General features: G+C 37.5%; 1 protein-coding gene across 1 annotated transcript in view; it reads right to left on the bottom strand.

Moving 5' to 3' along the window:
* The window catches only part of nomo (nodal modulator), a 58,198-nt gene that overhangs the window by 19,919 nt on the left and 25,970 nt on the right, over positions 1-12,309 (bottom strand). Inside the window, exons 17-21 of the mRNA XM_073060530.1 lie at positions 10,489-10,552; positions 10,298-10,393; positions 8,755-8,964; positions 6,615-6,697; positions 3,908-4,064 (exon numbers count right to left, since the gene is read on the bottom strand). Coding sequence (XP_072916631.1) covers positions 3,908-4,064; positions 6,615-6,697; positions 8,755-8,964; positions 10,298-10,393; positions 10,489-10,552 — 610 coding nt within the window. The remainder of the gene's footprint in view (positions 1-3,907; positions 4,065-6,614; positions 6,698-8,754; positions 8,965-10,297; positions 10,394-10,488; positions 10,553-12,309) is intronic.

Below are 12,309 nucleotides of genomic sequence, written 5' to 3'. Positions count from 1 at the left end.
GTCATGTTTGACAAATCCTGTTGAATTTTTTGAAGAGGTTACAAGGAAAGTTGACGAGGGTAAAGCAGTGAATGTTGTCTATATGGACTTCAGTAAGGCCTTCGACAAGGTTCCGCATGGAAGGTTAGTTAGGAAGGTTCAATCATTAGGTATTAATATTGAGGTAGTAAAATGGATTCAACAGTGGCTGGATGGGAGATGCCAGAGAGTAGTGGTGGATAACTGTTCGTCAGGTTGGAGGGCGGTGACTAGTGGTGTGCCTCAGGGATCTGTACTGGGTCCAATGTTGTTTATCATATACATTAATGATCTGGATGATGGGGTGGTAAATTGGATTAGTAAGTATGCAAATGATACTAAGGTAGGGGGCATTGTGGATAATGAAGTAGGTTTTCAAAGTTTGCGGAGAGATTTAGGCCAGTTCGAAGAGTGGGCTGAACGATGGCAGATGGAGTTTAACGTTGATAAGTGTGAGATGCTACATTTTAGTAGGAATAATCCAAATAGGACATACATGGTAAATGGTATGGCATTGAAGAATGCAGTAGAACAGAGTGATCTAGGAAAAATGGTGCATAGTTCCCTGAAGATGGAATCTCATGTGGATAGGGTGGTGAAGAAAGCTTTTGGTATGCTGCCCTTTATAAATCAGAGCATTGAGTATAGGAGTTGGGATGTAATGTTAAAATTGTACAAGGCATTGGTAAGGCCGAATTTGGAGTATTGTGTACAGTTCTAGTCACTGAATTATAGGAAAGATGTTAACAAAATAGAGAGAGTACAGAGAAGATTTACTAGAATGTTACCTGGGTTTCAGCACCTAAGTTACAGAGAAAGACTGAACAAGTTAGGTCTTTATTCTTTGGAGCATAGAAGGTTGAGGGGGGACTTGATAGAGGTATTTAAAATTATGAGGGGGATAGATAGAGTTGACATGGATAGGCTTTTTCCATTGAGAGTAGGGGAGATTCAAACAAGAGGACATGAGTTGAGAGTTAGGGGGCAAAAGTTTAAGGGTAACACGAGGGGGAATTTCAGTGGTAGCTGTGTGGAACGAGCTTCCAGTAGAAGTGGTAGAGGCAGGTTCGGTATTGTCACTTAAAGTAAAATTGGATAAGTATATGGACAGGAAAGGAATGGAGGGTTGTGGGCTGAGTGCAGGTCAGTGCGAGGTGAGAGTAAGCGTTCGGCACGGACTAGAAGGGCCAACATAGCCTGTTTCCGTGCTGTAACGGTTATATTTGTTAAATGAAAATGAAATACAATAATCTAGAGTCAACATGTTTTTATGAAAGAGAAATCATGAGTTCCTTGAGAATGTAATAAGCCACGTGGACCAGACAGCACAGTATATTTGAAGTTACATAAGGAGTTACATTTAATAAGGAGCCACATAAGGATAATATTAGTGTGGATGGAAAACTGGCAGCTAACAGAAGACTGAGGCAGGATAGGTGGTTATTTTCAGTTTGGAAAGATGCATCTCATGAGGTATCATGAAGATCAGTGCTGGGACTGAACTACATACAATTTATATTTATTGACTTCAATGAAGGAAAAGCAAAAACTATAATAGCGACAAGTCTGAAATAAAAGAAAAGCAGTGGAAAAGTCAGGCAGAGAGAAAGGGTTAATGCTTCACCATGTAGTTTAGCAAGTTCTGTTGATATTACAAAGACATGTAAAAAAACTAAGTGTGAGGACACAGAATCTGCAAGGAGATATACAGAAGTTAAAAAAGGATAGGATGAGAGGGGGCAACAATTGGCAGATTGGGCAAATGAGAATTATCCAAATATATTAGTGCAAAGAATAGAAAAGTAGAATACTGTTTCATTGAAGAAATACTGCAGAATTCTCTTGTAAAGTACAATCTGGATAGCCTAGTGGTACAGCAAGTGATTAAGGCAAATGAGATGTTGATTTTATTGAAAAGCAGATGGACAACAAAAGGAAATTCTTGCTGTAAATGTAGAGGGTACTGGTGAGACCATATTTGCAACACTCTGTATAGTTTTTGGTCTCCTTATTTAATGAAGATATACTTATATGGGAGGCAGTTTGCTAGGTTGTTTTCTGGGATAATATGTTACCTTATACGGAAAGATTAAGCAGTTGTGGCCTGTATTAGTATGGTGAACCAAGAGGTGACATTGTTGAAACATGCAAGATTCTGAGTTATTTGCTGAGAGGAAATCCAGTTAAGTAGAGACGAGGCAGAATTTATTCCCTAAACAGGTTGTGATTCTTTGAAATTTTCTGCTTTGATGAGCTGTGGAAGCAGAATCACTGAAAATACTCAGAGCCTAGATTTTTGTTCTACAGGGATTATGGGGAATAGGCAGGAACGTGGAGCTGGAGCCAAGATCAGGTCATCTATGATTCTATTAAAGTTCAAGGGTCTAAATGGCCTATATTGCTTTATTGGAGGAGATGGTAGAAGAAACATAATTATCCAGTCTAAACACAATGAAACATTTTGACATTCACAACTCCAAATTATTCTTATGAACAAGTAACTAATATTTCCAACTCTATCAAGCAGTGCTTTTGTTTAAAGACTTGTGGAAATGCTTTACAACAACTAATCATGAATATGGCAGGGAGGAATAGAAATTGAGAAAACTTAAATTTTGTTCTCTATCTTAGTAACTAACTGGAACAGAAGAAATATGAGGAGATGACTAATAATGAATAAAACAATGTGGGGGAAAATGCATGATTCAAAAATACAACAATGTTAGGATTTCAGGAATCAAGGATCATTACTTTCTAAAATAACTTTGCAGCAAAATCTAAACTGATATAAAGAAACATAAATCCAAATAGAGAAGGCATATAGCATGCTTGCCTTTATTAGTCAAGCAAGTGTTCGTTCAAGTGTTTTATAAAAATTTTAGTTGGTCTGCATCTGGCATATGGCCAACTCCAGGAAGGATGCTTTGGAGAAGGTGCAAAAGAGGTTTGTTAGAATGTTGCTTGGATTAGAGGGCACATGTATAAGGAGACAGTGGACGAACTTAGGTCATTTACTCTGAAGCAATGGAGGCTGCAGGAAATCTGACAGAGGTTTTTCTTTTTCCACAGTGTTGAAATAACTAATACAAGAAGGTATGCATTTAAGGTGAGAGGGGTTAAGTTCAAGGGAGATTTGTAGGGCAAGTCTTTTTATACAGTTAGAGGCAGGTACCTGGAATGTACTGCCAGAAGTGGTAGTGGAGGCAAATATGATAGAGGTGTTTAAGAGACTCTTAAATAGGCACACATATGTGCAAGAAATGGAAGGATATGGATATTGTGTCAGCAGAAACTAACAGTTTAGTTGATTATTAATTTAATTAGTTCAGCACATGTGAGCTGTTGGGCCTGTTCTTCGCTGTAATGTTCTATGTTATAAACAAGACTTGTAAAAATTCCAATAATGATAGAATAGGCACTTTTGCAGTATAGTTTTATTCTTTCCCATGCTTATAATGGAAATACAATTTTAACTGAAAAGAATTTCAGCCCTGCTTTAGTCAAAGATCCACACTGCCCCCCTGTGGCTTCCTTAGTCTTCAGGAAAAACTGAGAAGTTGCAAAGATGATCAAGTACCATCTCACTAGAATGATATCCCAAACTCAAATATTTAATCAATATCTTTTGATTATTTCACAATATTGAGTAAGATGTAAAGTATATGGGTCTGAGCATCTCTGGGTGGGAAATATGCAACCCAATTTATTTCTGTCTTTTTTTTACAATGTAAACTACATGGCATGAACAGTAGCAATCCTAACCTTTGTACCATTTAGCTTTCTCTTTAGAGGGTTAAATGAAATGAAGGGAAACCTTCTACTCCACTGAAGCACTGCAACCTTAGTACATTTACTGCATTGAAAGACACATGAGAATTTTTCAGGTTACCTGTATGACCCTTCTTCATTAGTAAACACTGTTATAAGTGGGACTGAGTTTTTCTCAGTGATGATTATCTCAACACCTTCCAATGCTGGGTGTACCAGTCCTTCCAGAAATAGACCAGCTTTTCCCTGAATCTCTATTAACCTTCCCGGGCATGTGTCTGCAACAAAATATTATTTATTAACTGGCAGCACCAGACTGAAATTACTTAAACATCCTTCAGCTATTTACTATTAATATAACAACATATTTTTCTTCACTGATAGCTGGATTCAATCTGTATATTTTTAATTATGAAAACCAACAATTCATTCATTTTCCTCATCAAGATGATTATAAACCCTGTAGATTGAAAAGTTACAAGATATTACTAGATACACCTAGTCCATTCAGGTCAACCTACCATTAGGACACTTCCATTAAGAATAAATCATGTCAGAGTCAAGCAGTACATACAGAGAGGAATTATGTAAATTATAAGGGTCAAAATAATTACAGTAACAAGATGAACAATATATTTTGAATATATCAAATATCCTATGCTTCACCTTCAAACAATTCTATTTAATAATTCCACTACAAATGTAGAGTGCAACTTTTAATCCAACACAGGTTATTATAATCGTTACTATAAGTAGTGGTTCCTTTTGAGTAATGAAACTGAAAGGACAGAGAAATTTTTATTCATTTAATCTGTGGCAAAAATATGCTGTCATGACAGCAAACTTGGGAGTGCAAATTGCCCAAACCATAGCAATAATTTTTGGACACACATCAGCAGTTGCAAACATGATCTATTTGATAAGCAAAATTAGTGCATTCAGAATTTTAACTGAAATTTTTAACTATTCTTAGAAGTCATTGATCCTGCCCTGTAGCACCCCAGAAAAGTTGAGTGACTAACTTTATTTGTAGTTCAATAAATTGACGTCAAAAGAGAAGGAATATTAGCAACTGGAACTTTCAGCTAAATACTAAACTTAAGTAACAAACTTCCTTGAACTAAAAGTATTTCAGTAATGTTCATCATCATTACATACATCAGCATTTAAAATTTGATCCATTTTCCTTCTTAACTTGAGTATTAACAAAATGTCACTATTCAAAATATCAGTTTCCTAACAAAGTTAAAGTTAATTCTAGCATGTACATGCAACTACTTGAAACAGATGTGCAGACAAATGAATGCTTGCCATTTCCAGCCCTTGAATCTCATTAAACCAATTCTCAAACCAGAGCATCTAAAGGACTTTATTCCCTGGTGCGTAGAATGAGGGGAGACTTAATAGAGGTATATAAAATTATGATGGGTATAGATAGAGTGAATGCAAGCAGGCTTTTTCCACTGAGGCTAGGGAGAAAAAAAAACAGAGGATATGGGTTAAGGGTGAAGGGGGAAAAGTTTAAAGGGTACATGGGGGGGGGCTTCTTCACCCAGAGAGTGGTGGGAGTGTGGAATGAGCTGCTGGATGAAGTTGAAAATGCAGGCTCACTTTTAACATTTAAGAAAACTTGGGACAGGTGCATGGATGAGAGGTGTATGGAGGGAAATGGTCTAGGTGTAGGTCAGTGGGACTAAGCAGAAAAATGGCTCGGCACAGCCAAGATGGGCCAAAAGGCCTGTTTCTGTGCTGCAATGTTCTACGGTTCTAAAATCCACCTGCATTTATGTTAATTATGTTGATTTATCGCATTTGAAATATCTAACTCTGGCCTTTTGAAAAACCTGATATTAGCATTTCTGGTCAAATTCACCAGAGATGATAAATTATAACACCAATTAATCAGGAACAGCATCTTCCCATCTGCCATCCGATTTCTGAATGGACACTGAACCCATGAACACCATCTCAATACTGTTTTATTTCTGTTTTTGTACAACTTATTTAACTATTTCAGAGAGAGACAGACAGACTTACTGTATTTCCTTTTTTATTAAGTATTGTATTGTGCTGCTGCCACAAAAGACAAATATCATAACATACAGTATGCTGGTGATATTAAACCTGATTCTGATAACAGTAAAAATCTATATATTACTTATGTATAAATTACCAGTCATATTAATTTAAGTCCTATGTACATCTAAGCAGCCTATAAAGATCAGACAGCTAACAAGTATACAATACATTTCAGTTTGTGGCTCAGAGGTGCAATACTATATCCTAATTATAATTAATTCCAATTCATCTCTAAAATAACTAATGACTTCCTTTAATAGGAAGATTAAACAATTAAACAGTTCAATTTTTTTTAAACTCTGGTTAATAAAATTTCAGATTACAGATTTCTGCAGTGTCTGCTTTATTGCCTTCCTCAGTCAATCTAGGAGGACAAGCCATATTCAAACAATTATTCTTCTTCTACAACCTACCAAACCCACCCTTGCACATCTGTTGTGGCAGAACATTCCTGTGGAAACAGCTGATGACACTTACTTCCAAGTCATAAATCAGTGGTTTCAAGCCCACTGCAGAGATTTGATTACATAAATACAGATTGACCCAACAGGGCAGTACTGAAAGAAATTAGCTTTAGAGATCAGAGATTAATCCAAAGTACTGAAAAGATCCTAACTCAGTGCACATTTAACTTATGTGTTTTACCAAGTGGATGCAAACGACAGTAAGGATGGATATAATTATGTGCAAAATAAGAATTTTTTTTCTAATTTTACTATTTAATATTTCAAGCTTATCAAAAAGGTTACCTCCAGTAATGACTGCCTCCACTGATGGAGGGTAGAAGAGAAGTTCCTTTGATGAGGGTGTGACTGTAATCTTTTCTCCAGCTCTACCAGAAAATTCAAACAATTGCAACATTAGAGTTAGTAGGATCTATACAACCAATATATATGGCTTAGATGGAGGAGACTTGTGATACATTAGACCATAAAACTTAAATGTCAAGCAGTAGAGAATCACAAAACTAATCTTTGCAGAAAAAAGAGAATGTACTTTATGCTTTGAACATATGAACAAACTTCTAGTTAAAGCCAACTCAAATCAAATTACTCAGGAGGTTTAAGACAAAGGAATAAGACCAGACCAATGATATAGAAATGACCATGAAACTAAAGGATTGCCACAAAATAAACTTATCTGGTTCAATTATGTCCTTCAGGGAAGGAAATCTGCCATCCATGCCGCATCTGATTAACAAGTATCACCAGAACCATAGTAATATAATCAATCGCCTCTTTGCTGCTTTATGAATGGTTGAGCAAACTATTCAGTTGTATCATAACTGCTCAACGGTTGAACCAGATGGCTCAACACCTTCTCAAGGCCACTGAAGCCAACACCAAAATCCTCCACTATGATGGATTTTTATAAAAAATTAAAATGGCTTGAAGAAACAGAAATTCATTTGCACCTTCAATATTGGCACACTTAAGTTTACATCTTTTCATCCGTTTATATACATATACTGAAAATAGACATTTCACAAGGTTTCCAAAATTCTCCGCACAAACTGCAAAGAACAAATGTGATGTTAAGAAAATCCCTCGTCAATTAGAAAAATATATGTCAAAATAGTTTAAAAGTAAAGCAGTGATTATTCAGAAATATGCTTTGCATATAAGGAGCTTAGGAGAATCAATGGCACCTAACAGGGAGTCCTTTGCTTGTATCTTCAAAAATAGCTCTGTTTCCATCTTTAATATCTCTATTTTTCCCTTTCAGGGTTCTTTTGAAGACACTGACCTGGAGTTACATGCTGACTACAGTTTTTTGCGGGAATGGGACCCGCTATCAGGGTTTCATGACTGACTGTTATTCAGCACACCAAGGCGTGGCCCAATAGCTTCGCTCGCCTTCGGAGGTCTGAGATTCTGTGACTCTGGAGACAGGGGGATCAGAGGTCGATGTCTGGGCAGGAGATCAGTGTGTCATGGGAGATGGAAGCTCTAAGGCTGTGTGCCCAGAGACCTGAGATCTTTAGTCAGAGCTCGCAAAAAGCGACACAACGGACTTTTAACATCATAATCCAGTGAGTTATTTGTTATGTCTCCCCTCTCGCTGTGAAACGGAGACACTTCTTTCTCCCTTATTAGGGAGAGAGAGAGAGAGCCTGTGGTATGTCGAATGCCAGGTGAACAAGTAGTCTTCGGAGTACTCCAAGTCTGTGTCTTTGCTGTTGCTTTGCTCACGCTTGAGTGCTCAGTGGTGGGTGCTGATGCTTTTTTTTTGCCGGTGAGATGAGTGGTGATCATTGCTTGCTGCCGCTTATATTCGGGAGGGAGGGGAGCTGGGGGGTACTTTGGGGTTTTAATATTTAACTGTCACTCATCCTTTGGGGCACTCCTCTGTTTTTCATGGATGGTTGTGAAGAGAAAGCATTTCAGGATGTTTATTGAATACATTTCTCTGACATTAAATGTTACTTTGAAAGCAATCTACATGAAGAAGGAATTTTTCCGTTTCTGGAATAAATCTGAAGCAGCAATTTATAGACAAGACCGTTCACACAGACTATTTATTAGAATCAAGTGCAATGAATGGAAGAAATTCAAAGAATCTGGCTAAAATCCGATAAGATGTTTAACTTAATAAATTGACAAAATTGTGCTCATAAATCATAGTTAAACATAAATCACCCTACCTCTAGTGAATAAGGTTGCATTAATGCTTGCAATGCATACAACGAACGAGATTCTTGTGTCATTTATATTCATATTCTAAAATTGAAATCGCAGCCAGCTGATTTTCTTGCTCAATTTCACATTTTTAATGTAAAATAAAAATTGCAGCGCCTTTTTCTCTTTTCTTATGTTTTAAATTACTATATATAAGCAATAGGAAAACCCTCAACACGACTGTGGATTATTAATTACCATAAGACCCTACCTGGCCCAGTATGAAAATTCATAAACAAAAGGTCCTGCAAGCTCCTCCACAATTTCCTGGGCTGGAGGCTCTCTTTCCACATCCTTCTGACCCTTCCTTTCACGCTCAAGTTTACGGGCTTCTATTTCTGCCAGCTGCTGCTCTCGTCGTTGTTCCTGATGTGACTTCAAAGGTCCCAAGACCAAAGCAGGCTCACTATCAATTGATGATCTATGGAAGGGAGGAAGGATAAACAGTAATGAAGCAGATAGAATTTATGAGCACTAGAATTATTTAAAGGAAGCTTTGTATATACTGAATTTCAACAGGTTTACTGAAGATACTATGTCACCAATTATTTTGAATTCAAAGCAGTCTCAATAAACCAAAGGACCCCCCCCATCCCAACTCAACAACACTTAAAATGTTAAATAGTAATACCTGTGGCATTCTTCCAGTCAAGAAAATTTCGTTCATGCTGTGTCTAATCAACTAATGGCTATAAACTGGTTCAGCAATACATTTCTAATTATTTCTTGGTTATTAATTTGTTAAACATTACATTCCCAAAAATTCAGAACATGTCAATTTTTTGCCGACACTAATTAATCAGCTATGCATTGCTAGCATTTGTGGTGTTTTACTTCAAATCTGTCTATTTTTCAAAATCAGTGCACAAGATAAGGGTTAAGCTACTGGACTAACACGGGGTGGCTTAGTAGCATAGAGGTTAATGTAATTCTTTACAGCACCAACAACTTGGGTTCCCGTGACTGTACTAGGTTCCTCTAGGTGCTGCAGTTTCCTCTCACATTCCAAAGACATATGGATTAGTTGATTAATTCATCACATGGGTATAATTGGGCAGTGTGGGCTTGTGGGCCAAAAGGGCCTGTTACCGTGCTGTACCCCAAAATAAACAGTTGAGCATTAGAGGTTACTAATCTGAGGATTAGTAGTCTAGTCTGAGGATAGACTACTCCTCTGTGGATACAACATCAACTCACACTAACTAACTAGAATAAGAAGCTAGAGCCATTTGAAAATACACTGCAGTTACAGTAAGTGCAATAAAACAGTACCTGCCTAGTCATCGACCTCTGCTACCAAGGACAAGAACATTAAGTCAATGGTAACACAACCTCCTATAGGTTTGCCTCCAGTTTGAACACTATCCTGATTTAGAAATATATTACCATTTCTTCATCATCACTGCCACAAAATGCTGGCACATTGCAGTCTATCTTCACTAGATGGACTGCAGTGATTCAAAACATGACTCACTTATAAATATTTTGCTCAAAATTTATGTATGGTTTAATTTGTTTCTGCAGATCTAAGATGTACACAAATTTGCTAGATATGAGAAAAATTTAATGGCAGACAAATCACTGAACTCTAAGCAATAACATGCCTTAAGAGTGGCTGCAATGCAATTACAAAGTCACATACGCTGTAAAAGCAAAATCCAATTGTTATTTCTCACATTGAAAAATAATATAATTTCTAACACAGAGCTGGAACAGCAAAGAGTTTAATAAGATTTGACTTTGGCTGCTCTTACCTGATAGTAACAGTGACATCCGTTAATTTATCTGTCACGATAGCCCCAAGTGCATGATGTCGAGTCGCTGTTAAGGTTAATATGGTGGGTGCTGCTCTAATAAACAAACAGTAGAATAATAGCTTTGAGAATTAACAATAAATATATTAAATATATTGGTGTTGCATTAGCAAAGAGGCTTCAATACTTACGTGTCATAGATGTAAAATTCTTGTTCAAATTGATGGCATGATCGAGGGGTTACCTTATAGACACCTGGCAACAGAATTTTATAGATAAAGATCTCTCACTTTGCATTAGGTTACAGAACATATATTTATACCAAAAGATGTCACTCTATATGACATTCTATATATTACCAAGTTGATGATTATCATAGCAGAATCAGTACCAGACTAAATAGGAAAGGGGTAGAGTGCTGGCAGGGAAAGGTCTTGTGGAAAACTGGACTACAGTGGGGAGACCCTGAAGACCTATGATATTGTTGAGGAAACTACAGATTTCCTAGGATTTGTGAGTAATTAGAAACAAGAAAATTTTGTAAGTTATGAACTAATCAGCCTCAATGTCGGTAAGTTGTTTTTTTCTTTACCGGTTACTTTAATAACAAACATTAAATATGCAGTGTTTTTCCAACAAGTGCTACCTAAATCCATGTTTTATATGTTTCCATGTGTTAATGTGAGAAGAATTGCAGCACAAACGATGGCAATCTTAATTATTTCCTCCCTTGCATCCAGTGTGTTACTGCTGAGACTGTTGTTGTTTGTCATCTATATCAATGATCTGGATAATGTGTTAAACTGGATCAGCAACTTTGCGAATGACACCAAGACTGGGGGTGTAGTGAACAGTGAGGAAAACCATCAGGGCTTGCAGCGGGATCGGGACCAGCTATAACGGCAGATGGAATTTAAACAGAGACAAGTGTGAAGTGTTGCACTTTGGGAGAACAAACCAGGTTAGGACTTGCACAGTAAGGAGGAGTGTGGTAGAAGAGAAGGATCTGGGAATACAGATCCATAATTCCTTGAAAGTGGCATCTCGGGTAAACAGGATTGTAAAGAAAGTTTTTGGCACTTAGGCCTTCATAAATCACACTACTGAGTACAGCAGTTGAGGTGTCATGTTGAAGTTGCGTAAGATGGTAAGATTGAAAGAGTGCAGAGAAAATTTATAAGGATATTGCCAGAAGCTTGAGATGGGGGTTGGGGGGGGGGGTCATATGGAGGGTTGTGGTCCAGATGCAGGTTGATGGGACTAGGCAGATTAGTAGTATGGCACAGGATTTCAAGAGAGAATAGAGCCAAATACCTGAAGGGTGTCTGTAAGGTGAAAGAGAGGTGGGTGGGCATGGAGAAACTAGCTGCTGTAAGAAAGAAACACAAGACGACAAGGAAATTGGGTATGTCAGTTAAGATGAGAATGTTAAACTGGATACTTTTGGGAGCAAGAACTAATGTAGGTCAGAGAGTGTGTGCTCAATGAATTTGGAGCTCAGCATAGCTGATATGGGCATCAGAGTATTGTATGATTAGAACTTGATATAAATGATGGGAGGCTGCATGGATATGTTGAACAGAGTTGTTGATGGAAGTTGAAAGTAATGGCTTTGGTTTTTTCTGAGTGTTCAGCTGAAAGAAATAAAACAAACAGGTACTTATCTCTGTCAGCCAAGAAATGGTTGAGGAAATTCTGAGTAGTTTGCAGAACACAAAACATCCGGAAACTAGTGCATGTGGATTAATTTACTGAAGAGCAGCTATTTATTGATTTGATGGGTGGCACGGTAGTATAGCAGTTTGTGCAATGCTATGACAATACCAGCATCAGGGTATAATTCCCAATGACTATAAGGAGTTTATACGTTCTCCCATGACCACATGGGTTTCCTCCAGGTGCCCTGGCTTCCTCCCCCATTCCAAAGATGTAGGGGTTAGGGTTAGTAAGTTGTGCATTTGTTATTTTGTTACCAGAAGTATGGCAACACTTGTGGGCTGCTCACAACATGT

Source organism: Hemitrygon akajei, chromosome 11 (assembly GCF_048418815.1).
Source record: "Hemitrygon akajei chromosome 11, sHemAka1.3, whole genome shotgun sequence".
NCBI classification, from domain to species: domain Eukaryota; kingdom Metazoa; phylum Chordata; class Chondrichthyes; order Myliobatiformes; family Dasyatidae; genus Hemitrygon; species Hemitrygon akajei.
Note: the sequence above shows the minus strand (reverse complement) of the source record. Positions and strands in the feature narration are given on the sequence as shown.